The following is a 25,055-nucleotide window of genomic DNA, read 5'->3' on the forward strand; positions in this document are numbered from 1 at the left end:
CTTTGAATAACCCGGCTGCTAAAGTGCCTGGGTTGTCTCCTCCCACTTGCACCTCCTCAAAGACAAAGTGACATTCCCTGGTGCTTTTTTAAGCCCAAGTTGGCTGGGCCAGGCCTCGGCCTGGGGTGGGGCTTGGGGGTGGGCAGCACTGGGAGTCACACAGCCTAAGTCTCTCCTCACCTTGAGTGATCTCAAGACGCTGGGAATAGACATGCGCTCATCTCGCCACGTGTCCCAGATTCCAATTCCGATGCCCAGATTCCAGATTCCCCACTCCAGTTGTCCACATCCAGGTTTTGGATTCCACATTCCAGTGCCAGTTCTGCCCCATAGGCAGGGCTCAGGCTGTCGAATTCTGCCATGAGCACCTTCAGCTGGCCAGCCTGCTAGGAGTGGAGAATATGTCTGCCCCATCTCTGGAAAGGAAACCTTGTGACTGTCTACTCTCCATGAATGACCGTGTCACTCATGTTGATGGCCAGTGGGGATTCAGGTCTTTGTTCACTGACTGTGCCCATAGTCGGGGAGGTGAAAGTGGTTGTGCCTGCTGCCAGTGTCGACACAAGTCTGCTGTCAATGAGTATACCTATTGCCAGTGTAGACATGGGTCTGCTCTCAATCACTGTGCCCACTGCCAGTATAACGAGCAATCTTTGCAGAGATTGAGCATGCCCATTGCTGATAAGAACATAGCGGAATGGTTAGTGATTATGTTCATGGCAGTTTAGGCACAGATTCGTGGACAGAGATTATCCTTTTACCAGCGCAGATGTGGATCTGCTGTCAGTGTGGTCAGTGCCGGTGTACATGCAAGTCTGAAATCATAGAATGTGCACCTTGCCAGCATAAATAGAGATGCGGTATCAGTGAATCAGTGATTGTGCAAGTGCCTGTGTAGACGAGGGAAAGTGAGCACCAGAGGGGAGGCCCGCGTCCGCAGGAGGCTGCAGGGAGAGTAGACTGCTATGCCCACTGTGAGGATAAAAGGATCGAGGCCAGCAGACATAGGACACGTGTCCATGATCTTCCCACAAATGCGAAGCTGTGCTTAGCTCTGCCCCTTGTTCCTGGGGAAGGGGCTCCCCTATTAGTTGGAGTGTTTGGCTGGGTCTCAGGCAGGGCCAACCCTGTCCCCCCAGTCCAGCCACCTCATTGACCTATTCTAGAGGGGAAAGAGGGACAAACAAAACACTTGAAAATGAGGTAGGTCGGACAGTACGGATTGCCAACACTCATGCAAATGGACACTTAAAATGGGTGAATGTTGTTGTATGTAAATCATATCCCAGTGAAGTTAGGGAAAAGTTAGTGTGTTAGAAGATGATATGTGCTGTGGGGAGAAAGCAGAGTAGGACAAATCAGATTACTGGGGGGTGCTTCTTGAGATTTTAAATAGCGTGGTCAGATAGGCCTCGTGAGATGTGAGGGAATGAGCCATGGGGGGTGTCTGGGGAAGGGCGTTCTAGGCAGGGGAACAGCCAGTGCATGGGCCTGAGGCAGGTGTGTGTCTCACACGTGTGAAGGACATGTTTGAGGAGGCAGGTATGGCCAGAGCGAGTGAAGCGGATGGTGGTGGGCGAGGAGGTTGCGGGGTCACAGAGGACCAGGTCAAGTAGGATCTGCAGGCCACTGTGAGGACCATAGCTTCTCCTCTGAGAGAAATGGGGAGCTAGCTCAGGCTTTCGGGCAGAGAAATGACACAATTGGATTTACATTTTAAATGGATCATCTGGCTGCTGTGTTGAAAATAGTCGCAGAGCAGCAGGAATGTTGGAAACTGGGAGACCAGTTAAGAGTCTACTACCACAACCTGGGGGGGACGATGAGGGTTAGGGTGTGGGTGGGAACAGTGGTGGTGGGTAGGGCTCAGATTCCAGATTTAGCTTCAAGCAGAGCCACCAGGATTTCCTTACAGATGAAATGTGAGGCGTGATAGAAAGAGAGGCGTCGAGGATGACTCTAAGGTTTTTGGCAAGATGTCCTGGAGGGATGAAGACACTATCTCATGAGATATGGAGGCTGCAGGGATGGGGGCGGTGCAGGAGTTCAGCTGACATGTAGAGTTCTAGATGGCTATGGGAACTCCCCCTGGAGAGGCCAGGAGCGGGGGCTAGAGTCCTCAGTTCAGGGGAAGGGCTGGGCCGAGGTAGACACTGGGATATGGGATATGCTGTTGAATGCTATTTGAACGGGTGATGGTGTTGAGGTCACGAAGCTGGGAGAATCACTAAGCAAGTCAGCGTAGATGGAGTAGAGGAGCGAGGACTGTGCTCTGGTGCACCCAATAGTTAGATGCTGAAGAGAAGAGGCTGGCAGGGAGCTAGGAAGAAAATCAGGAGGCTGTGGGGTCTCGGGAGGGAGTGATCAGCTGGATCAGATGCTGCTGCAGAGTCCAGGTCCATGAGGACCCAGAATGATTCCTGTCCTCTCTGCCTAGAAGGTTCTCCTTCCACCTTGTTTTTCCCTGGTTGGTTCTTACTATCCTTCCAACTCCTCCTGGAAGCCACTCTGACCCCAGTACTTGTTGTTAAAGGCCTGACAAATGCCTGTGCATTCCCTTTGAAGGCCTTGTCACCTCTTATAGGTACAAAATTTGCTTATATGGTTATTGGATAAATGGCAGTCTCCCCCACCAGCACCTGTGGCTGTTTTTGCTCACCCTGTACGCAGTGCCCTGTGCAGGCATGGGATAAGGTGTAAATATTTGTTGGAGAGACAGCAGGTGGGCAGTCAAGTGTGGTCCCACCTGGACTGTGTCCACTGCCCTTCCTGAGCTGTCCCTCTTGGGGCCATCATTTTATTACCCTCCGCACAAAACACTCATATATATGTACACACATGCAAACACATATTAGGGGCCAGGACTCCTGACTCAATGCAAACATGCAAGTGGGCACTAGGGGGAAATGTCCTAGTAGATTCCCAGAGAATCCATTCCTAGCTCCTCCATGGGGCTTGGAGCCTCAGTCTTCTTATCTACCAATGGGGGCAATCAAGATTGTTCTGATCACAAAGAATAATTACGATCTGGAATAATGAACATCCTAATAATATTGATTTGATCATCACATATTGTACACAAATACTGATAGTAAACACTGTACCCCCAAAATATGTATAATCAAGTATGTTTCAATAAAAAAGGAAATTCCAAGAAAAAAAAAAAGACTGCCCTGCTGATGGTTGAGTTGGGGTGTGTGTGTGTGCATATGTGTGTATGCATGCATGGTGTTTATATGAGATTAAAAATGTGAAGATGTGTTATAAGCTGAAGAAGGCTGCCCCCATTGTCATCATAATAGGAAGACTGACGTCTTCCTCCTGGGATGGATGTGATAGTTATTAGAGGAAGTACTGGAGCATAGTGGTTTTGGAGTCAGAGAGACCTGGTTTTGAATCCTGCCTTCCACTTCCATGCTATGTGGGGGTTTTGCACATGACGTAACCACTCTGAACCTCAATTTGCTTATCTGCAAAATGGAGGCAATGATACCTCCCTCAGGGAGGTTTTTAAAGATAAACAAGATTATGTTTGTAAAGCTCTTGGACTCTGGTGAGCATGCAATTATTACTGTATAGCAGAGAACAGTGAGGCTGAGCAAAATTAAATACTCCTGTGACCATTGTGAGGATTGAAAAGCGTAAAGTGTACAGTTCATTTAGCCACACACAGTGAGTGCGTAACACAGGCAGACTCTGGAATGGGCCAAGGCAAGAAAGGGAGTGGGCAGGAAGCCGAGGAAGCCTGGTCTGCAGGAGGGATGGCACAGGGGTGCGTCCTGAGGCTCATTGCAGGGCGGGCAGGGCTGTCTCGGGGAGGAAGAGGAGCAGGTGTGTTCTGACAACCAAAGAGGTGAGAACTGGGAGAAAAGGGCAAGAGGCTGACTTAAACAAGAAATAAATGCATGTCTTTCAGAGGTGTCCAAAGACAGAATGAGTGGCCCCATGTGCTCCCCAGTGCTGGTGGTGACCAACAGAGGCATCTGTCTCAGGGTCACTGCAGAGGGCATCATTGATCTGCCCTGCCTTGGGAGGTCTGTATACCCTGTAAGGGTGCCTTCCTCCTTGCTTCCTGATCTGGAAGTCTCATACACGTATTTCTTATTCCAATCCATGGCTTTTGAAAAAAAAGGGTTCAGGCATATAGGACACATCTACAATAGAACCCCGAAAAAAAGAGAAGAAGAGCCTGGCTGGTTAGCTCAGTTGGCTAGAGCATAGCCTTGTAACACCAAGGTCAAGGGTTTGGTTCCCCTTACTGGCCAGCCACCAGAGAAAAATAAAGATAAAAATAAAATGGAAAAGAAAAAATAAAGAGTAGTATAATGAAGAGAAGAAATAGTTATACCCCAAACACAGGTATAGGATTATCCCAGAATTGAGCACCAAATTTAGCTGAGCTCCCTGGCAGTCACAGCAAAAAAGGAAATGTGAGGGACTGTGTGACTTATCATTTACTAACAGAAAAGCACACAAGCATACCAGGAGACACATGCTTGTTCTAAGTCCTGAAACATAAGAGGAATTTCCCGTGTGTGACACTGGTATTTCTCTGGGTCTAATGTGCTAATGGGACAGGGTGAGAGGAGACCCCTGTCATCTCCTGTGTTTCCTATTACCTTCCAGGAGAGACTTTCAGGCCACAGCAACATATGGGATGTTGGCTCCTGATGGAGCCTTCGGGAGTCCTCCACTCAGCCCTCCTGGCCTGTGGGACTGCAGGGGCCACTCTGGAACAGCGTGGCCCCACTCCCCAAAGTCCCCTGGGCCCGCCGTACCTGCTGGTGCTGAGGTGGGAACCCGGCCCGCAGGGGCACAGCCGCGCTGACTCGCGCTATGTGGCCTGTGCTCGCCCGCCTGGCTGCTCAGCGGGGCTCCTGGGAGGCACAAGGGAGCAAAGTGTGGGGCTGCAGAGCAGGGTTGGACTGATCTCACCATGGAGAACTCAGACTGTGGGCAAGATTCGTCACCTCTCTAAACCTCAGACTCCTCATCTGAAAAGCAGCGATAATAATAAAACTTACCTCACTGGGCGGCGTGAGGTTTGAATGAGACAAGGTATGGAAAGCCCTGGAAGCAGGCCTGCTCGAGGCCCAGGAAGCTGTTGTGGTCCTTCATCTTGTTACCAGAGTTAGGCTGGAGTCGGCAGCTCTGGCTCAAACCCACTCATCGTGTGACCTTGGGTGTCCTTTCCCACCTGCGCCTCATTCCCTCTCAGCCCCAGGGCGGGGCTCATGTGAAAGACCCTGTGAATGTGGGAGTGCTAAGTCTCCCTCACCCTGAGAACTGTCCCTCACCAACTGGAGGCTGCAGGGCTGGGTCTTGGATGCAGCCTCGCATTGTCCACAGAAGACAGGCTATGAGGGCCATGCCATCAGCTCTCACAAGGCTGTCATTTGCTCCGGGTATTTAGCAGGCAAGTGGTGGCAGGAGAAGAAAACACTAGGGGAAAAAAACCTAAAACTGAACACATTTCTCCCTTTAGCTGTTGCTACTTTTCCCTTCCCCCCAACTCCTCAGCCCCTGGTAATTCGGGAAAAACAAAAACCAAAATGCTGTGTTTGGATTTTTGTGGAGAGAAGCCTTGGCCCAACTCCTGGAATACCAGTATACAGGAGAACGGCAGTCTTGGGGTACCTCCCTGCCCCGGAATTCTGCTCTGGGCCTGGGGAAGCCCTGGGCACCTGGTCTTTTCACCTTACTTCCTGGAATGTGTTATTATTGTCCCCATTTTAAGGATGATGAGACTGAGTCTCCAAGAGGTTACTAGCCTGCAGTCACACAGCCCGTGGCAGAGCTGGGATCCGAACCCAGGTCTCTGAAGCAAGTCCAGGACTTTTCCTTCCAATGTGCTGCCTGCTTCCCGCACCCAGTGTGCTTCACTGTGCATCAGAGCCGCCTGGCCCTTGGGTCTCATCTGGCCTCATGGATCCCAAACACCAGAATACAGCTGGCAGCACCAGAGCCACCTGGGGCACAAATTAAAGGTCTGGTCCCCCCCATAGCTCCTGAACCCGAGTCTTTGGGTGTGGGGCCAAAGGCTCTGTATTTGTCTCCACCTAGTCCCTCTCCCCCAGCACCCTCTACTGCCATGTCCCCATCACATACCTCTGCCCGCTCCTGCCTCCTTTACTGCCCACCACACTCCTCCAGGGAGGGGCTCTTACTCCCTCCTGTCCCTTGCATCCTTCCAGGGGGTCTGAGTTTGGCCCCTCATCAAGTTCTCCCCATTGCTAAATCCAGACTTCTCCTCTGACCCTATCTCACTGGCTCTGTCTGAGGCTGTTCCCTCAGGAAATGCCCTTCCCCTTGTACTCCTGGGCCGGAGCTGGCCCTCATTGGACTGTCCTGTGCTGCTTGTCCAGGCTGGGCAGGAGGCAGACTCAGCCTCACTCATGCCACGTGGGCTGAGCCTGGGGAAGGGTGGCTCTCTGAAGAACATCGGTGGTGCTTTGTGACCAGGACATGGCCATTTGGTCTCCCAGGCGCCGCATAGCTCAGCAGTTCCTGTTCCATGACTGTGAGATTCTAGGCTTCTATATGAGGATGCTGCTCTCTGATCCCACGCGCTCAGTTTTGACGGGAGGGGACCAGGGCAGGAGACCCCACTGAGGGTCAGAGGTGGGAGGCTTTGTGTGGGACCGAGCACCGTGTTTGAATACCTCCTTCCTTCTCTCTGTGTATCCTTTCATTTCATCAGCACAACCACTGGGGAGGCAGGGAATGGAGACTGAAAAAGGGGCAGTGACTTGCCCAAGATCGCCCAATTGAGCCAGGCCTAAAACTCAGCCTGGTCTGACTTGTCCTGCCATTTCTGCCCCAGCTGCTGTTTCCTTTAACAGAGGGACTTGAGCTGGAATCCGGAAGGCAGTGGGACCCAGGGGTCAGAGGAGGGTGGAGAGGACACTGCCTCATCAGAGGCTCAGAAGCCACAATGATGACCCCGTGCTGGAGCCCAGGGCTGCTGTCTCAGGACAGCGTGGTCTCATCTCTGGTCACCCTGAGAGCTTTGAGACCTTGGGCAGGTCCCTTCCCTCACGTGCTTCCATTTCCAAAACCTCTGAGGATGCTGTCTGGGTGTTCTGGATTTCTAATGACCACGTTTCCATAAGTCCAAGGTACCATCAATTTGAGACAGGCCATTAATTCAATAACAACACATTGGGGATAGAGGAAGAAATACTATTTTAAGGATGTATGCATTTAATGATATATTTTAATTTCCAAAATATGAAAAAATGTGCATCTTGGAATGAAAACACCACGGGACCTCTGCCACCTCCGGATTTGCCAGCCCAGCTTTTGGGGTAGCCCTTTCTGGATATGGCCTAGGTATAGGATCATGACAATGAACTCACTGGGGTAGATGGTTGTCTCTGGCTGGCGTTGTCTCTGGCTGGCATCTGAGCTCCCTGAGGCCTGAGCACTGCCTTTTCTGGCCCTGGTTCTCCCACTCACACCAGGCTGGATCCTGGGATTGAGTGTCAGTGCGGAGGGCTGGGGGGACTCTGATCTGGCTACCGCCTTGCCTCCCTGCAGCCTTCCCCTGGGCTGGCTCAAGGGCCTTTCCCCCACTCCCACCCTGTCTATCCTCTTTCTCCAGTCAGGGACAGTTGCAGGGAAAGGGGCTCACCCCGGGCTAGTGTATGAGTGACCATCTCAGGCATGGAGAAGGGTCAGGGCCCTGGGATGGGTCTCAACTCAGAGAACACATGTCCAGAGTGCTCATCTTCCCTAGGAGATGGCTCATACATGCACATGCATACACATGCACCACAAATGACACATGCCCCATATATGTGCACACACACCACAAACCACACATACTCCCATACATGTGCACACACACCACACCCCATGTGCATACACACTTGCCCCAAACCTCACATGCCCCCATATATGTGAGCATACATGCACACATGCCACTTCCCAAACTACACGTGTCCCATACATGTACGTACACATGCACACACCACACCCTATGCTCATGTGCATACACAGACACACAAGCCATATATGTCCCATACAAACACACTCTTTCACACACACACCCCTCATATATGTCCATACATATTCCCATACACACACATACACACACACTTCTACCTGCATGAATCACACATGCCACACACAGCAACCACTTACACAAAACTTGTGAACAGGCCTACAGTCAGGTCAGATACATAGATGACACAGTCACCATGCACACACCTACTCCACATTTACAAACTGCCTCCCCCCAACCTCCCCAGTACACAGACTTTCCCAGCAGGCTCCCACATGGTCACATTCTCTGCACATACTCACACACACTCCAGCTCACACCAGCCATGGAGCGCCATGGGGAGCTCCTCCCCGCCCACTGCTGTCTGAGCCGGTGCCAAGAGGGGAGGACCAGTGGCAGGGAGCAGGCGCTGGGGCCCAGACAGAGTGCTCAGGGGCCAGGCCTCTTGGGCTTGATGGGGAGGCATTTACTGATAGAATGAAAAAAGGACTGGACCCCAAAGAGCCCCCTCTCCTCCTTGCCCTCTCTTGTGGCCCCCAGCCAGCCTAGCACACTGTAGGCATGCCCAGCCCAAGGAAGCCCAGATGAGTCTAATTCAGTTTCCAAACCCAACTCAACTGACAATTTATTTAGGACAATTGGCCATCCTGCCTGCTCTGCATCACTGACTCTGTGCGGATTAACTCAAACTCTGCACACCCCTGCTGGGCAGATTTAATTCAGTGGAAAAACTGACCTGAGGCCTCTGGGGGCCTGGGGCTGGACATCGGCCAGGGCTCCCCTGATTAGCTGTCATATGCCCTGCTGCCTGCAACCTGGCACTGCCCCAGAATCCTCAGAAGGAATCAAATCCAACCCTCACTTCACCAGTGATGAAACTGAGGCCCAGAGAGGGGAAGTAACTTGCTGAGGTCACACAGCAAGTGAGCAGCCAGACCAGAATGTTGGTCCCTGCCCAATGTTACATCATTGCCCTGTTCCTGAACTGCCAAACTGCAAGAACCCAGATCCCCACAGCGAACCCCTGAATAGCTCTGAAAGGCAAGCACAATTTTCTAAAGATGACTGTGGCATAAATAATTCATAAATGAAAGTCATAGCACATATTGGTCATTTTAATAGATAGTAAATTGCCTTTCTGATTTATGGTTTCAGGGGTGGGGTTATGATAAAAATAACTTGGTGATTTATAAAACATCTTCTTAAGTCAACAGATCGTTAGTAGGTTTTGTCTGACTTTACAGCCAACAGCCTCACCACCCTGGTTACCATAGAAATGAGATGCCAACCTCCGTTGCCATGACTACCACTTTCTAGAACACAATTGGTGGGTCTCTCATGGTTTGTGATTTGGTTCTGGGATGGAAAAAAAAAAAAAATCCAGAAACTACCAGCTTGGGTTTATGCCGCATTGTCAGGCGATCTTGCCTGCGCTGTCTTGAAATTTTACAGGGTGGCTACTGAGGTGGCCAAGCTGGGTGACAGTTGCCTCTGGGCTACCTAGCAAAGCCCCCTTTGTGCCCTCAGTCATACTAGCAGCCCAGAAGGGACTGACTTCCCAGCTGGCTTGGGTCCTGGGTGTGGTGGGGCTCAGCTGCTGCAGGTGGGATGGAGAGAGGAGACAAGGTCTGGCTGGTGACAGGAAATCGGGTAGCCCCTGGATAATGGGCAGAGCCTAGGGACAGGAAGTCAAGGAGCTGGCACCGCCTGAGCAGGCAGGCTGAGGAGGCAGAGACGAGGCAGGCTGGAGCTGCCTGTCCTGGGGGAGGGAGATAGACACTGAGTCAGTGACCACCCAGGGGTTTGGGGTGGGTAGGGGAATACGGGGAGCTGCCGGGGCGGGGAGGGCAGCTGGGTGGCAGTCCTGGGGTGTGTATGTGTTCACGGTGGGTATGCCACTGCTGCTGCATAATCCATGTGGCTCTGGGTGTGTGTGTGTGTGCGCGTGCGCCTGGCAGTACGGCACCTCAGGGTGCTGCTTGGTGTGCGGTGATGTCTCAGTGATCTCTGTATGGCTCCCATGTTCTCTGTGTCGGTGTGGTTGGGACACTGTGTTGTAGTTTATGTGCCCATGTGCACAGTGTCTGTGCTTGGGTAATGAATGGGTAATGTGCGTACTTTGGGTTGTTGTGTGTGTCTGTGGCCTGTGGGTGCCTGTTTTTTGTCTTTGGGTGACTGGGGATTGGAAGGCACACAGATTGCATGGAGCGCAGCCTCCTGCTCTTGCCTGTAACCCCTGCAACCCTGGCAGTGACAGCCCAGGGGTGCTGCAGAGACTGCTGTTCGGCTTGCTGCCCTGGGTCTGCTGGGCAGAGGTTCCCTCCCTGCCAGGGGTCATCTGGTCACAGGAATCCCCATCCCCATGCCTTTACCCCCCATCCCTGGCTGAACTCCCTGGGTACGTTGACGTCATCTCTCCAGAGTGGGACCAGGTGGGGATGCAAGCTGGACCATCCAAGGCTGCTGTTGGCTTTGACTCCCCATGTAAGGTGGGCAGCTTCCCCACCCATGGGGCTGCTCTTGCCCCAGGTGCTAGCAAGCTGGGCAACGAGGCCTAAGTGTGATTCATGCATGGCTGGCTCCAGCCTGTGGCTCCAGGTACCCCTCTGCCCTCTCCATTGTGGGGACAGGCATAACCTGCCCTTAGGGAGTCTGGGCTGTGGGTACCACACTCCAAGATGGAACCACCCAGACACAGTCAGCTACCCAGTGGGTGGGGCTGTGTTTCCAGCCCCAAGAGCTTTGTCACTCTGTCAGTAGAGAGAGCTTAGGTTCTGGGTGCGATAAACTTGGGTTCCAGTCTAAGCTTCACCACTAGCTTCAAAGCCTTGGCTCTGAACCTTTCTCTACCTGGTTTTCCTTCTGGATACAGTGGAAATATGGCCACCTGTCTCACCAGGACTGAAGGCACACAGTAGGGCCTCAGCTTTGGTGGCTTCTCCCTGTCCCCTTCCTGTGCTCAGCGAGCCCTGGAGGATGGACAGAAGGGATCTGGGAGCGTGGTCGCATGTGAGCTCTTGCTCTGGCTGTGCCCCTTGGCTGACTTCCTGCTAGTCTAGGCTTGGGAGAATGTCGGGGTCTCAGCCAGCCAGCGGCACCTTCCTCTACAGCCCTCTAAGGGTCCACTTGGGCCCAGACGTTGCTGGGGCTCTGCCTGGGACAGAGGAAGGAACAGGCCTCACAGCAGCTGAGGCCAGGGAGGCAGGCGCCCAAGGAAACTAGGCAGGGCGGAGGCCTGGCTTCCAGAGCTGCTGGCTCTCCTGAGGAAGAAGTCTTAGTGTCCGGCTCTAGGCCTCACTTCTGCTGTCCGTCCTCCACCCCCAGCCTGCGGGCATCAGGGCCCAGACAGGAAAGAATCACAGGCTGTCCATTGATCCCTGAGATCAAGGATTTTTCTACTCTAATCTTATAAGGCCTGACCTCTTTCTGGGCCTCAGTTTCCCCATCCGAATCTTCAGGGTGTGAGTGACAAATGAGATGAGAGTTCTAAGAGCCCATGGGTCACCCAGGAGTTAGAAGGCCCCTGATATATGTGTCTTTTCTGGCTGTTCCCATGAGCCTCCCAATCACCAAAGAGCCAGAGTTGGAGACAGGTTCACTGCCTCCCTGGGGGTGAATTTAGAGACTCCTTGGGGAGTCCCTTCATCTGCTGCCTCCTAAGGGCCACAGCTGCAAAGGGGAGCCTCACCCCAGCAGAAGGGCCACGTCGTGGGACACGGAAGGATGAGTGGGATTTCAGACAGACTGGCAGGAACACTCTTTGTTGGAAGGAACTGCAGGTGCAAAGCCATGGAGATGGGGGAGATGGTCACTCTGTGGTCAGAAGTGAGAGAGTTGCACACGGCAAGAATGTTGGGTGCATGTGGGGCGAGAACCCTGGAAAGCCCAGTGAGGCCAGGGCACAGAGAGCCTTGTGTGTGAGCTGAGCAGTTGGGGCTTTTCTTTGTGGGCAGCATGGGCAGAGCTGGGGTTCCAGTGGACGGCTCCCTCTGGTAGCTGTTTGCGGGGTAGGCTGGTGGCCAAGACTGAAGCCTAGACCTGCTCTGATGGCAGTGGCCCTGTTGAGAGAGAGTCACATGGGAGCAGAGGGCACAGGAGGATGGATGTGGTGGCCCATGGGGCAGTGAGGAGGGGAAGGGCCTCCTACCTCCACCACCAGCCAGGATCGGGAGCCTGGGGTCCCGCGGGCCCTGCCTCTCAGCATTGCTCAGACACTCACCATGTGCGTTTTCCTCTCCTCTCACACAAAGGCCAGGGCAGGGGCCGCAGCTGGGGGGCATGACCTGCCCTTAGGGAGTCTGGGCTGTGAATGCCAGGCTCCAATATGGAGCCTCCCAGAGGCAATCTGGGGCCAGATATCAGCAGACGGGGATGTGTTTTTTCGCTCCAGGAACTTTGGCAACTGATGATGGAAAGAGCTCTGGAGCAAGATGAACTTGGACCAGAGGTGGTGGCCTCTTCCAGTTGCTTCCACTTTGCTCCCCTGATTTTCCTCTGTGGGGCCCCAGCTCTGAACTGTCTGGACAGAGCTTTCTGGATTGCAGGTCATGGCTCTAAGTCTCTACCTTGCTCTCTCAAGGGTGCACAGATCACTCTCACCTTTTCCCAAGCCCACCGATTTCACAGAGGGGCTCATCTTTTCAGTCCACTGCATTGTGCTTGTCTCCGTGTGTGCTCCTCACCCTTAGCCAGGCAGCAAGCTCCCTGTGGGCTGGGCTGAGGCCTTAGCTCTGTGCTGGGCATAATCTGGTGGCTGCTGAGGAATGGATGCATGAATGAATGGTGGATGGGTGGAAGAAAGGAAAGAAAGAAGGAAAAAAAGGGGAAAATGAAGGAGGAAGAGAAAAAAGAAAAGAGGAGGGGACGGAAGGGAAGAATGATGGAAGAAAGGGAGAGAAGGAAGGAAGGGAGGAAGGAACAAAGAAAGGAAGGAGGGAGGAAAGAATACAAATGGATGTGTAGATGGAACAGAGGGAGAGAGGAAGGAAGACAGGAGAGAAGGGAGGAGGAGGATGGATGAGTAAAAGAAAGGAGGGAGAGGTGGATGGAAGGATGCATAAGAATCACAGCCTAGGAGAAAATTTTTTGGAAACTGCACAATGCTCTAAAACCAACGGGACTATGAATGTACTGTAAGGAGTAGTTTAGGCGGATCTATCCCTATTTCTGGGCCTCAGGCTACCTGTCTGTGGCATGTGGTATCTCGATCAGATCATCTCTAAAGGCTGCCCTAACTCTGTCATTCTGAAATGCTGATTCTGTCTCTTCCCCTTTCCTCAACCCAGAATGTGGTTTGGAAGGTCCACATAGGTCTCGGTTCCCAGATCCCTGCCAGGGTGGGTGTCAGGCCCCATAGGCCATGGTCAGTCCAGATAGGGCTGCTCTGGGACTTCCAGGGCACCCCCAGGGTAGGGGAGGAGCATCAACGCAAACTAAGGCAAACGCTAGAGGCAGCCGCTGATAGGAGGTGGGACCATGGCACTCCTTGAAGTGCATAGACTGGAGTTGGAAGGAAGAAAGATGGGAGATGTGGCCTTCGAGAGGCCTGATTCCGCTATAGCTGCCCCCTCTCATTTCTTTGCAAACTTCAGCTCCAGCAGGCTAGAGCACATTTTTCCCCCCAAATTTATTTATTTTTTAAATTGACATATAACATTGTATGTATTTGTTGTGTACAACATGGTATTTTCAAATACATGCACATTGTGGAAGGGTTAAGTCTAACTAATTAAAACATGCATTGCCCCACATACTTATCATCTTTGTGGGAGGTCACTCTCACGCCTCAGGGTAGCTAAGTGCTTTAACAAATCACCTCTGAACTGCAGTGGCCTCGCACGATAGAAGTTAATTTCCCACTCAGGTAACAGTTCGATGAGGGCATTTAGTGGATGGCTTTCTTTTCAGGGGCCTAGGCTCCTTCCCTCTGGTGGTTCTAGTGGCCCCTCAGGCATGTGCCTGGCAATGGCAGGAAGAGAGAGCAGCACGGAAGGCTGAGGAGGAGGGATTTACAGGCCACGCCTGACAGCCCTGCACGACGTCCCTGTGCCCTGAGGAGGGAGATGTGGCCCGTCAGCTTGGGTCGCCTTGCAGGGCGCCTTGCACAGGCGTCTTCCTCTGACCGGACCCAACATCAGGCCCCCCCCCCCCCCCCCGGGCTTCTCCCCTCTGACTCTGTGTGTTTCTCCCCACAGTACGTGGCCTTTGCCTCCCTCTTCTTCATCCTGGTCTCCATCACCACGTTTTGCCTGGAGACCCACGAGCGCTTCAACCCCATCGTGAACAAGACGGAGATCGAGAACGTTCGGAACGGCACGCAGGTGCGCTACTACCGGGAAGCGGAGACCGAGGCCTTCCTCACCTACATCGAGGGCGTCTGCGTGGTCTGGTTCACCTTCGAGTTCCTCATGCGTGTCGTCTTCTGCCCCAACAAGGTGGAGTTCGTCAAGAACTCGCTCAACATCATCGACTTCGTGGCCATCCTCCCCTTCTACCTGGAGGTGGGCCTGAGCGGGCTGTCGTCCAAGGCGGCCAAGGACGTGCTGGGCTTCCTGCGCGTCGTCCGCTTCGTGCGCATCCTGCGCATCTTCAAGCTGACCCGCCACTTCGTGGGCCTGCGGGTCCTGGGCCACACGCTCCGCGCCAGCACCAACGAGTTCCTGCTGCTCATCATCTTCCTGGCCCTGGGCGTGCTCATCTTCGCCACCATGATCTACTACGCCGAGAGGATAGGGGCGCAGCCCAACGACCCCAGCGCCAGCGAGCACACGCACTTTAAGAACATCCCCATCGGCTTCTGGTGGGCCGTGGTCACCATGACGACGCTGGGCTACGGAGACATGTACCCGCAGACGTGGTCCGGCATGCTGGTGGGGGCGCTGTGCGCGCTGGCGGGCGTGCTGACCATCGCCATGCCCGTGCCCGTCATCGTGAACAATTTCGGGATGTACTACTCCTTAGCCATGGCTAAGCAGAAACTACCAAAGAAAAAAAAGAAGCATATTCCACGGCCACCGCAGCTGGGATCTCCCAATTATTGTAAATCTGTCATAAACTCTCCACACCACAGTACTCAGAGTGACACATGTCCGCTGGCCCAGGAAGAAATTTTAGAAATTAACAGAGCAGGTAGGAAACCTCTTAGAGGCATGTCGATCTGACCTTTCACTTCCGCCCCCGTAGCGATGATTGCAGATCCAGTCAGACTGCTTCCTTAGTTCCGTGGGCGACCCCGGACCCCGCACTCGCTCTGGAGGTGTGGAGCCTGGGGGCCCAGGGAGATGCTGGGCAGCCAAATGCAGAAGGCAAGAGCCTGCTAGAGGAACCTCCCTGGTGGCCCCGGGTAAGGAAGTTGACACGGTTGGTCTCGTGATGTTCTGAAGAGACGACATGGCCTGCCAGGTGGCTGAGGACTGTCTTAGCAGGAGCCCAGGGGGCTGCTGCTGCTTGGGTGGGCAGGAGTCGCGCATGAGTCTGTGACTCAGGCAACCGACCCAGTGTTGGGGCAGGGTGGGGGCGGGTGTGACTCGGAAATGCCAGACAGGTTTTGATTTGGTCCTTAACACAGCTCCCTTTCAGGCTGTGCAGACGGCAGAAATGGTGCATGGGATCTGGCAGGAGGGTCCCTGCAAAGGCAGTAGCAAGGATCCTCACCCCCCACAGAGCCTGTCTCCATAGCTGAGTAGAATTCCTGCTTTGATTCCGGCTGCCCAGCTCCAGGTCCTGCCTGGGAGACGCCTCTAGCCCTCCGTGACAAGCTTACTTATCCCATAGCATGCCGAACCAACTCATCTTCTACCACCACTCTAGAGTTTAGCGTTTATCTTTAGGAACCTATTGGAGTGACTCTAGCTTTCATGTTGTCTGTTTGGGTTGATGGTTGAGTGGGAGTTTCCAGTGACCTCCTGATGGAAGCGGCTGGTGAGCAAGGGACTAGAGGGGGCCACCACCCCGGGCAGCTTAGATGAAAGCACTACAGACCAGCAACAACCTCCCACCGAGGGTTCTCCCCGTTTCCGGAGGTAGGGACTGCAGCAGCAATACAAGACATCCCAACCAGTGTATGACCACTTTCCCCTGAATTCACTGGGGTCGGGGCGGGGGGAGGGGGGTTATGAAACAATACTAGTCACTGTGGGATATATTCTAATATTCCATGGCTAGTGGTTCATTGTGGGACTATCTCAGTTTTATGAGAACTGCACATAGCACATAAAGTTGATCATGGGGCTCTGGTCTGAAGATATAAAGCCCATAGTCTACCTCTACCCATGGAATACCATCGACTTATTCTATGGACACAGGGATTTCAAAGGAACAGATGACCCAGAGAAGAAAGACAATACTGAGCTCAGAAGGAGTACCAGGGTGAGCAGGAGGTTGATGGGAGAGATTAGGTAGCATTTACTCTGTGAAAGGCATCCCGTGCCCAGGTCTGGCAGCGGGGACTGCAGGCTGGCTCAGCCCCAGGTGAGGATGTTTCCCCCTGGTTTGGGTGGCCTCTCCCAGTGGATGACTGCTTTCCTTCCCCACTGATGCGCTCTGACCCACCACCCCATCCTGGATCCTGTCTGGCTTCATTCCACAGCCATGCCAGCCACAGCAGTAACCCCAAGGCCCACGTCTCTGCCCATAGGGGCTATCCAGACCCTTTTCCCTGTCCCTTCCTGGGATTCCTGGAGGCACCTGAGAAGAATGTGGCTAGTGTCCTGGGCTGTGCCAGGGGTAGACAGGGGTCTCAGAGGCTGAATTAGGGGCCCTGGCCAAGGCATGGCTCCTGCTCTGTGGAAAGCTCCCACCCCACCTCTCTGCTTTGGATTAGCTAGCCATGGATCTCTGGAGCCACCACCAGGGCAAGGACAGTTCCTGGGGCTCTGGGGAAAGGCTCCACCGTGGACCCCAGCAGCAGGAGCTCAGCCTGAGTGGCATTGCCATGGCACTGCTTGGCCCTTCCATTGTGTCCTCCTCCACACTGACCTTTCAGGATGGGTGCCCCAAGCCTGGGTGCCCCAGGCCAGGCCGTAAAGGATCCCCAGTTCACTCCAGGCAGACACAGATTCCTCTGTATTCTTAGACCAAGCCAGTGTTATCCATGTGCTGAGGGCATGCATGCACACACACGCACAGGCAGGAGTGCAGATGTGTGTGTGACATGCACACCAGCTAGTCCCAGGCACACAAGCCCTCTTCCCATGCTCCAGCAGCCCTGTAAAACCCATGCACTCCTGTGGGGTTCCCCTGGTTCCATCGCCTCTCCCTAGCCCTGGCAGCCCTGCTCTTGGGAGCCACCTTGCCCTGGCTCCAGGTTTTGGGGATGCAGAGGGCTCTGGCTTGGACAGTCTGTATGGCTGAGGATGTATTCGGGCCCTCCCACACTTGCCTTCTGAAGGCTGCATGCCTCCTGGATCCTCCTGCTTTCTCCCCCCATGCTGTGTCCCCACACCCTCCCACAAGCACTCGCTTCCCCTGGTGGTGTTGGTGCTGTCCTGACGTCCAGACCCGTATGTGAGACCTGGATTATCTGCCACCAAGGGGGTGTGTGAGGCTCAAGGCGAGTCCTCCCCCATCTCTGCACCCGAGTCCCTTCCCACTCGCCTTCTTTCCTGCTTGTGGCTTTGCACCCAGATGGGCACGGGGTTGGGGGTGAGTTTGTGAAAGAGTGAGGGGGGGGCCCGAGGCAAGGGAGGCAATGTGGTGGGTGGAAAGCGGGCCCTAAGGAATTGTGGGGGGTGAGATGCAGACCCCCGAGGCCTTTCTAGCCTCACTCCACCCCTGAGGGTGACCAGAACTTGGGCTTCTCCAATTCAACTTTTCTAACCTGGGTGAAGGGCCAGGTGCAGCCTGCTGGGCTCTGAGGGCATCTCACCCCCAGGCTAGAGCCCCGGTAATGAAGTAAGGCCTCCTGGTTGCACGGCAGCCCCTTCCCTCACTTCCACCTCTTGGTCCCTCCTGAAAACTCAGTCTGTGTGTCTGTCCCAGGGGTGATCTAGTCTGCTCCTCTGTGCCATGGCTGGCATGGCCTCCGTGTTTGGGCGTCTCATCCTGGGGGGTTGTCAAGAGTCCAATTCTCACCTGGTTGCAGGGCCTCTTAGGGGGCTGCCAGGAGGGTGCCCTGCACAACCAGGGACTGTCAGGGCTGATGCCCCACAAGAAGCTGCTCCTCTCCCAGAAAGGGGCTCCCTGCCCCGTCTGCAGCTGGGGCCCAGATCAGCTGCTCTGGACAACTCGGAGTGCTTCCTCTGTCCTGCTGTGTCCGTTCATGTGTGTCTTGTCCATCTCTGCTCCTGTGATGTGGGTTGGTCCTTTGTGGTGCCTTGCCCAGGGTTGCAGGGTCCTGAGTGAGTAGGTGAGCAAGGGGGGAGGGGTGGTGGCCAGGCTCCCTTCCTGCCCATGGGCATGTACGGCAGCAGTGAGGTCCCAGAGAAGCTCCTGCCTGGATCCCCTGGGAGCTACCATGGCAGACTCTGGGTCTTCTTTGGTGGGGAGTTCTCCCCTAAGCAGCAGAGCCCCAAATGCCTTGTCCCTGGCTCCTCTACCCTTCCCCTGCTGGGCTGCAGTGGCTGCCCAGGGTGTGGTGCTAGTCCGCGGGGCAGGGAGGGTGACGGGCTTGTTTGTGGTCAGAGCTGACCAGGCGGGGGTGGGGCTGAAGGAGTTTCCGCACGGTCCAGCCGCAGGGTTGGCAGCTGGAGCCCTGCGTGGGGTCCTCGTGGCCCCCAGACAGCTCAGGGGAAGTAGCAGAGAAGTGAGTTGACTCTGAGGGCCAGGCATGGGTGTTCTTTTCCATGTTGTTCACATTCTTTTTCTCTCTCTCCACTAATCATGTTTCTCTCTCTCTCTCTCCTCGTTTGTTGCATGACTTGTGCCAGTTCTCGTGATTGTACTCTGCTCGTGTCTCTCACAGACTGTCCCCATTTAGCCCGGGACGTTTTCCCCTGAGTCCCCAGCTGGGCAGATCCTTCGGGGCTAACCCCAAGGAAATGCCTAGACACCCCCCACCCCACCCCAGCCCTGCGTGTGCCCCCGGTACCCACTGCTGGTGTGAACAGTAAGTACGTCGGTGGCGCCTGGAGACCAGGGCACACAGGCCAGTCTTGCTGGCTGAGGGCCCAGTGACGCGGGTTCTCCTTGCTCCAAAGTTTAAAAAAAAATGACCCCCTCACGGATGCTCATCTCAGCCCATTTCAAAGCCTGGAAACCATCTCTGAGACGCTGCCCATGCTGCCATTTCATCATTGCAGGCCTGTGGGTCTAGTGGGGGCCTAGGGGCCCTGGACCAAGGGAGGTGGGGCCCCAGCCTTCTGGAAAGCAGGCGGGAACCAAGGCTCCAAGCTGCCATCTCATCCAAAGGGTGGAGCAGGGACAGGAGGATGGGGGGCCTTAGGTGAGCTCGCAGCTGTGGCCCTTTTCATGGGTTCCCAAGATTTAGACAGTTGGCCCCTCCTTGGTCTCTCTCTTCCGCCCACCCCTCTGAAGTTAGGGAGGGCAAAGACTCCCAGTTTCTGAGAGCATCCCAAACTGCAGACAAATCAACAGCCCAGGGAAGCTGGGCTCATCCACAGAGCAAGACTTAAACACCCCACCCAATCATAGTCCCCTCGTCAAAGGTCAAAGTTGAGGGAAAAAGCAGGGTCTGGGGTGTCCTGTGAATCCCCCAGGGAAGGAAAGGTACCTAGCTCTCACCCCACCCCCCAGGCTCTCTGATGGCTGTTCCTTGCCCCCCCCCCCCCCGCAGTGAAAACCAGCCCCAACTTTGGGCTCCTTAAAGGTGGTAGGAGCTGGGAGCCCCAGGGGAGTGGGGGACTGGTGGACAGAGCCAGAGGAGGGGTCTCAGGCTGCACCATCTCCATGGAGGTGGAGGCAGAGAGGGGCACCCACCTCTGACCCATCCCCTGGCCAAGAACTGACAGATGATGGCCTACAAAGAGACAGCAGGTCCTCACTGCCCCTAGATGGAAACGCTGCCTGGGAGGACCCAGCATTTTCCCCTCAAGGAAATTCAAGCAGGGTACTCTGGGCCCCACTTGCACACCCTCATCCACTTCCCCCTCCGGACCGCTCCTCTCCGCTCTCCCAATGCTTTCCTCCCTCAGCCCAGAGACCCTTGGGAAGGAAGACGGGCCAACCAGATTGGGAGGCAGGACCGGGCGTGTGTGCGCACACACGTGTGTGCCTGCAGACACGCCCCCGCATGCTAGACAGCCCCCAGCTCCCAGGGAGCCCCCAGCCCCAGTCACGTGGTGTCAGAGTTACCTTGGTAACTGGCCTTTCTGGTTCAGAGTAAGTAGAGGAGTGAAGCCCCTGGGATTTGTCAAGAAACACACTGTACGTGAAATGCTTTGCCATCTTGTACGAGAGATTTTTTTTTAAGTTCCAAAATTATGATGGGATTTTTTTTTTTGGATTTGCTTTATGAATAAACCTGATTGGTCCATTTCTCTTTCGACTGACTGCCTCTTTGTAGTGACATGATGTGTACACGGGGGGTGGTCCCACCCACGTGCACGCTGAGTATGTGCACGTGGAGAAGGATCACTTCTGCGTGTAGTTACATGATGTGAACAGGATCACAAGAGAGTGTCAAATCGGGTGGGAACTGTCTCCAGCATTTTCCCTCTCTTTCAGAGAGCCTCCCTTAATGCGGCCACACCCATGTTGGTTTCCTTCTTCCACAAAAGGGCTTGCCCTTGAGGCTCTTGCCCCAGATGAAGTATTTGAGTAGGCTCCACAGTGGCCAGAAAGAGTCTGCTTTGGGGGCAGAGAGTGTGGGGCAGGCTCAGTCCCCAACAGTAACAGGGCAGAGGCAAGGGCCAGTCAGAGCTACCTCTGCTAGCTCCACAGGCTTCCAGGGCTCTGCTCCTGGAACTAGAGAGACAGAGCTCCTTGCTCTGGCTACACTTTGCCCCCCGTCAAATGTGCCCCCAGAACTCCTCTCAGGTTCCTTCCCAGGCTACCACAGAGGCCAAGACTTGAATTTTCCCCACCCAAGTCCATCAGCTGCTGTTGTCTTCTACACATCATTTGCTCTGCTTTGCCGGGGACACTGACAAGAGGAGACACGGGAATGGGAGCTCCCCCACATCCATGTCCCGCTGTCACGGCCTCATGCGTACATCCCTGTTGTGCCTGTGCAAGCTGACCAGTCCCGCTGGGCAGCACAGGTGGAAGACACTGGCTTGATATGCATGGGGATCCAGGCAGACTGAGTGCTGGGCATAGATCTGTGTGGGGATGGAGCAGATGGAGTGGTCGAGCTGGGTCTGCATGGGGACAGAGGAGACTGCGTGGCCAGGCCTAATCTGTAAGGCGGACAGGGCATGCAGAGTGACCAGATTGGGTCTGCGTGGAAACAGAGGAGATGGCATGGCCAGGCCTAATCTGTATAGGGGATGGGGCATACAGAGTGACCAGATTGGGTCTAAATGGGGACAGAGGAGACTAGGTGGCTAGGTTTAGTCTGCAGGGGGGACAGGGCATACAGAGTGACTGGACTGGGTCTGCATGGGGACAGAGGAGACTGCACAGCCAGGTCTAGTCCGTAGGGGGGATGGGGCATACAGAGTGACCGGACTGGGTCTACATGGGGACAGAGGAGACTAGGTGGCCAGGTCTAGTCTGTATGGGGGATGGGGCACACAGAGTGACCAGTTTGGGTATGCATGGGTGGGGAGCAGGTTGAGTGATCAGGTAGGATATTGGGGGGGACAGCAGGAACCAAGTGATCAGATGGGATCCCAGTAGGGAATGAAGCAGAGCTGATTGGATGAGTCTGGATGGAGCTAGGGCAGCCTGAGCAACTGGCCAGATGTGGATGGGTGACAGTCAGGCTCTGGTCAGCAGCAGAGAGGTCCAAAAAGGCTGCCTCTCTGGACTGGAGTGTTTCCGCTTGTCTGTCTGTCTTCCCCTGAGCTCTGTGTCTGGCCCTCTCCCCATGACCGCATCCACACCATCCTGTGTCATCGACCCCTTTGGGCCCTGGGCCCAGCCCCCAGCACTGCACCTGCTGGGCCCATCACCAACTCATCTTTTTGCAAACTTTGAGCAAACCCAGAAGTCCCTCCCTCCCAGCATCATGGCAGCCCCCAGGCTGCCTGAATGAGCTGAGATCCCCAGCCTCGTGCCCTGCTCAATGCCTGCTTCTCCATCCTCAGGGATGGGCTGCCCTCTGCCAATGCCCCACCTCTGGCCTATCCCCCACCAACTAAACAGTTTTCAGTGTCTCAATAGCTTCTGCTTATATGTTTGAAGATTCCAAACTGAATGGGGAGGTGGCGAAGGCCGCGCTGGCGAACGAAGACTGCCCCCACATAGACCAGGCCCTCACTCCCGATGAGGGCCTGCCCTTTACGCGTTCGGGCACCCGCGAGAGATACGGACCCTGCTTCCTCTTATCAACCGGGGAGTACGCGTGCCCACCTGGTGGAGGAATGAGAAAGGGTATGTAGAGGAAGCTGGAGCGCTGTTCATCGGCTGGGCCCACCTCGCGCTCCTGCAGATGGGTGGGCAGGGTGGCGGGTGAGGGGTGCTGAGGGGCAGGCAGGCACACCAAGGGGGCAGGGATGAAGGGAGTCCCCCAGGGTCAGCCCCTGGAGGTCTGAGTCCCTGTCCCCTAAGCAGATGTCAGGCTGGCAGAGAGAACCTCAGGCCCAGGCAGCTGGGGGTTGATATTGAGCTAAGGGGCTTGGGACAGGCTGGCTGATGACAGCCATGATCCCAAGGCAGGGGATCCCAGGGATGAGGAGGAGCCTTGACTCCCCCAGGCAGCTCTGGCAGATGACAGGTCAGGTCCAGAAGGCCAAGAGACCTCTCCTCTCCTTTGGTTGAGGAGGGCGGTGGGGTGGCCTGGCCTGACCAGGACCTTGTGGGCTTAGCTACCCAAAATGTATATTCTGGAAGCAGTATTCTTTAAAGAGAATCCACGGGCCAGTGGGCAGGGAGGGATGAAGAAAGAGGTGGCTTCAGAGCTTGGGTGTAAGGCCATTGTCCCTGCACAGGTAAAGTGTGCTCCAGTCAGAATATTGCTAGTGGCAGATAGAGAACTTGCCAAGAGAAGGTGGTTTAGCAAGACTCTGTGCAGTTCCTTCCATCCCCAGTGCCCACTGACCACTACCCTGGGTTTGGTCAGCACCACTTGTGGTTGGTGAAGGCTGAGACCAGTGGTGGCCTCTCTGCTCAAGGTCTCCTTTCACACAGAACTGTAGGTGACCCTGCTGGAGAGGAAGGCTTCTACTAGAGCTTGAGCACGGGCTGGGGAGAGGCTTGGGGCGGGGGCCCAGAGCACCCTAACTCAAGACTCCATGCATTGGCCTGGCCTGGAAGGTGGAGAAAAGCCCTTCTTGGTGCAGCAGACTGGCTGGGCAGCTCGTGCATGTCTTGGAGCACCATACGCTCTCACACAGATGCATGCTGACTGGGGTGAGCAGTCTGGGTCAGACAAGTAGTTGGGTTTTGGAGAGCAGCAGTTAGTGTAGCCTGTGGCCATTTGCAACCGCTCCAATATTTGAAGTGGTTAAACCATACACAAGGAGAAAACAGAATTCAAAATCAAAAGTAAACCCAGGAGAGGCAGCCTACACTGAGATGAGGGCGAGTCCTTCTGGTCACTAGTGCTTAATTGTGCCCACCTGGTCTAGGCTGGGCCCTGCTTCTGTGGCCTGCCTGGAGGTCCCTCGGACCCCAGCATGGTGTAGCACCCCGCATGGTTCTGCATGGCAGAGGGCTGCCAGCCTTGGGGAGGGCCCCATCCTTCGCACCCTCCATGGATGGGCCTGATGCTCCCCTTTGCAACTGGCTTTTTTCCCAGGTGGAGGCTCTAGAATGCACAGGAGCAGGGGCAGCCCTGGGGAGTGAGAGGGAGAGCAGGTAGACCATTCCCAGTGGCTGTGCCCTGCCTAAGTAAGGTCTCATGGGCTGCCTGTCTCCTTCTTGATTGTTGGATTTATCAGCGTGGCCTAAGAGAAGAGACAGGAGAGTCTCTTTACTGTGCTTCCAGAAGCCCAGGGAGTGTGGGACAGAAGCAGCCCCATCTCCCTGCAGTGGCTAGGGAACCCAGCAGCAACCACTGTCTAGAGGTGATACCCACTCCCCAGTCCCACAGGGGCTTAGGTGCGGGAGTGTTTGAGAGGTGCCAAGGGTGAAGTGTCCCCACCAACATCCACCTGGCCCCCATTGCCATGGAGTCATGGAGACATGGCAACTGCCAAGGACTTGCTTTTCTCAGGCTAATTCTGAGCCATAAACCCTGCAGGTGTTTGAATCCATGTTCAGAGTAGGAGAAGAATTAGGGACTTAACCCGTTCCCCCAGGAGGGAAAGAGGCGTGCTAGGCTGGCTCACTGCATGGGAAATCCAAGCCAGCTGGAGAAGATCTGCCTGCCTCTGCATGTGGCTGTACTGTCTTTCCTCCTCCTTCCTTAAGAACTAAGTACCAAGCGGGATGGGAAAGCCAAGAAGAGAAGCTCAAGTGTTAATTGTATTCTTTACATACAGATCTTTGCAAAGAAAGCCCTGTCATTGCTAAGTATATGCCGACAGAGGCTGTGAGAGTGACTTGACCAGGCGGCTTGGCCGAGGACACTGGTGGCTATTAAGCATCTGGGTGGACCTGCAGCCCCTCCTCACCCTCGGACAGAGTAAATTCACGCCATGCAGGTTTGCCGGACGAGTCCGAGTGGCCCAGGCATTGTACTAGGACGGACGTAGCTTTTCCTACGGCCAAATGGTAACTGACCGTAGAGGATTTCTTTTCCTTCTTTTCATTTTTTAAAATTTTATTTTATTTGGGGAGGGGGGGTGGAGGGGTTCCTTAGCATGACTTGCATGAAGTTCAACAGAAAATCCAGCAAGCCAAACCCACCAACCCCCTGCAACTGTATGATTACCCTAAACAACAATAATGAAAAGAAAAAGCAAAAGTCTTTATTTTCTTTCAAAACTCTTTACTTTTACACACATTGTTGGAGCCAAACTGTAACGACGTTCGGTAGAAACCTGTACATTTCTGGGGGTGTGGGGCAAGGGGAGGAAGAACGGGGATGGAGAATGGATTGTCTCCC

General features: G+C 54.6%; 1 protein-coding gene across 2 annotated transcripts in view; it reads left to right on the top strand.

Annotated features, from left to right (window-relative positions):
• KCNC1 (potassium voltage-gated channel subfamily C member 1) overlaps positions 1–24,726 on the top strand; it is a 42,931-nt gene extending 18,205 nt beyond the window's left edge. Inside the window, exons 2-4 of one of the 2 annotated variants that reach the window (XM_063093987.1) lie at positions 14,200–15,133; positions 22,250–22,438; positions 24,490–24,726. In XM_063093987.1, coding sequence (XP_062950057.1) covers positions 14,200–15,133; positions 22,250–22,438; positions 24,490–24,554 — 1,188 coding nt within the window. In that variant the 3' untranslated portion in view covers positions 24,555–24,726. Of the gene's footprint in view, positions 1–14,199; positions 15,457–22,249; positions 22,439–24,489 lie in introns of those variants that run through there. The other variant, XM_063093988.1, reaches the window with a different exon arrangement.
• The last annotated feature ends 329 nt before the right edge of the window (positions 24,727–25,055 follow it).

Source organism: Cynocephalus volans, chromosome 4, assembly GCF_027409185.1.
Source record: "Cynocephalus volans isolate mCynVol1 chromosome 4, mCynVol1.pri, whole genome shotgun sequence".
NCBI lineage: Eukaryota > Metazoa > Chordata > Mammalia > Dermoptera > Cynocephalidae > Cynocephalus > Cynocephalus volans.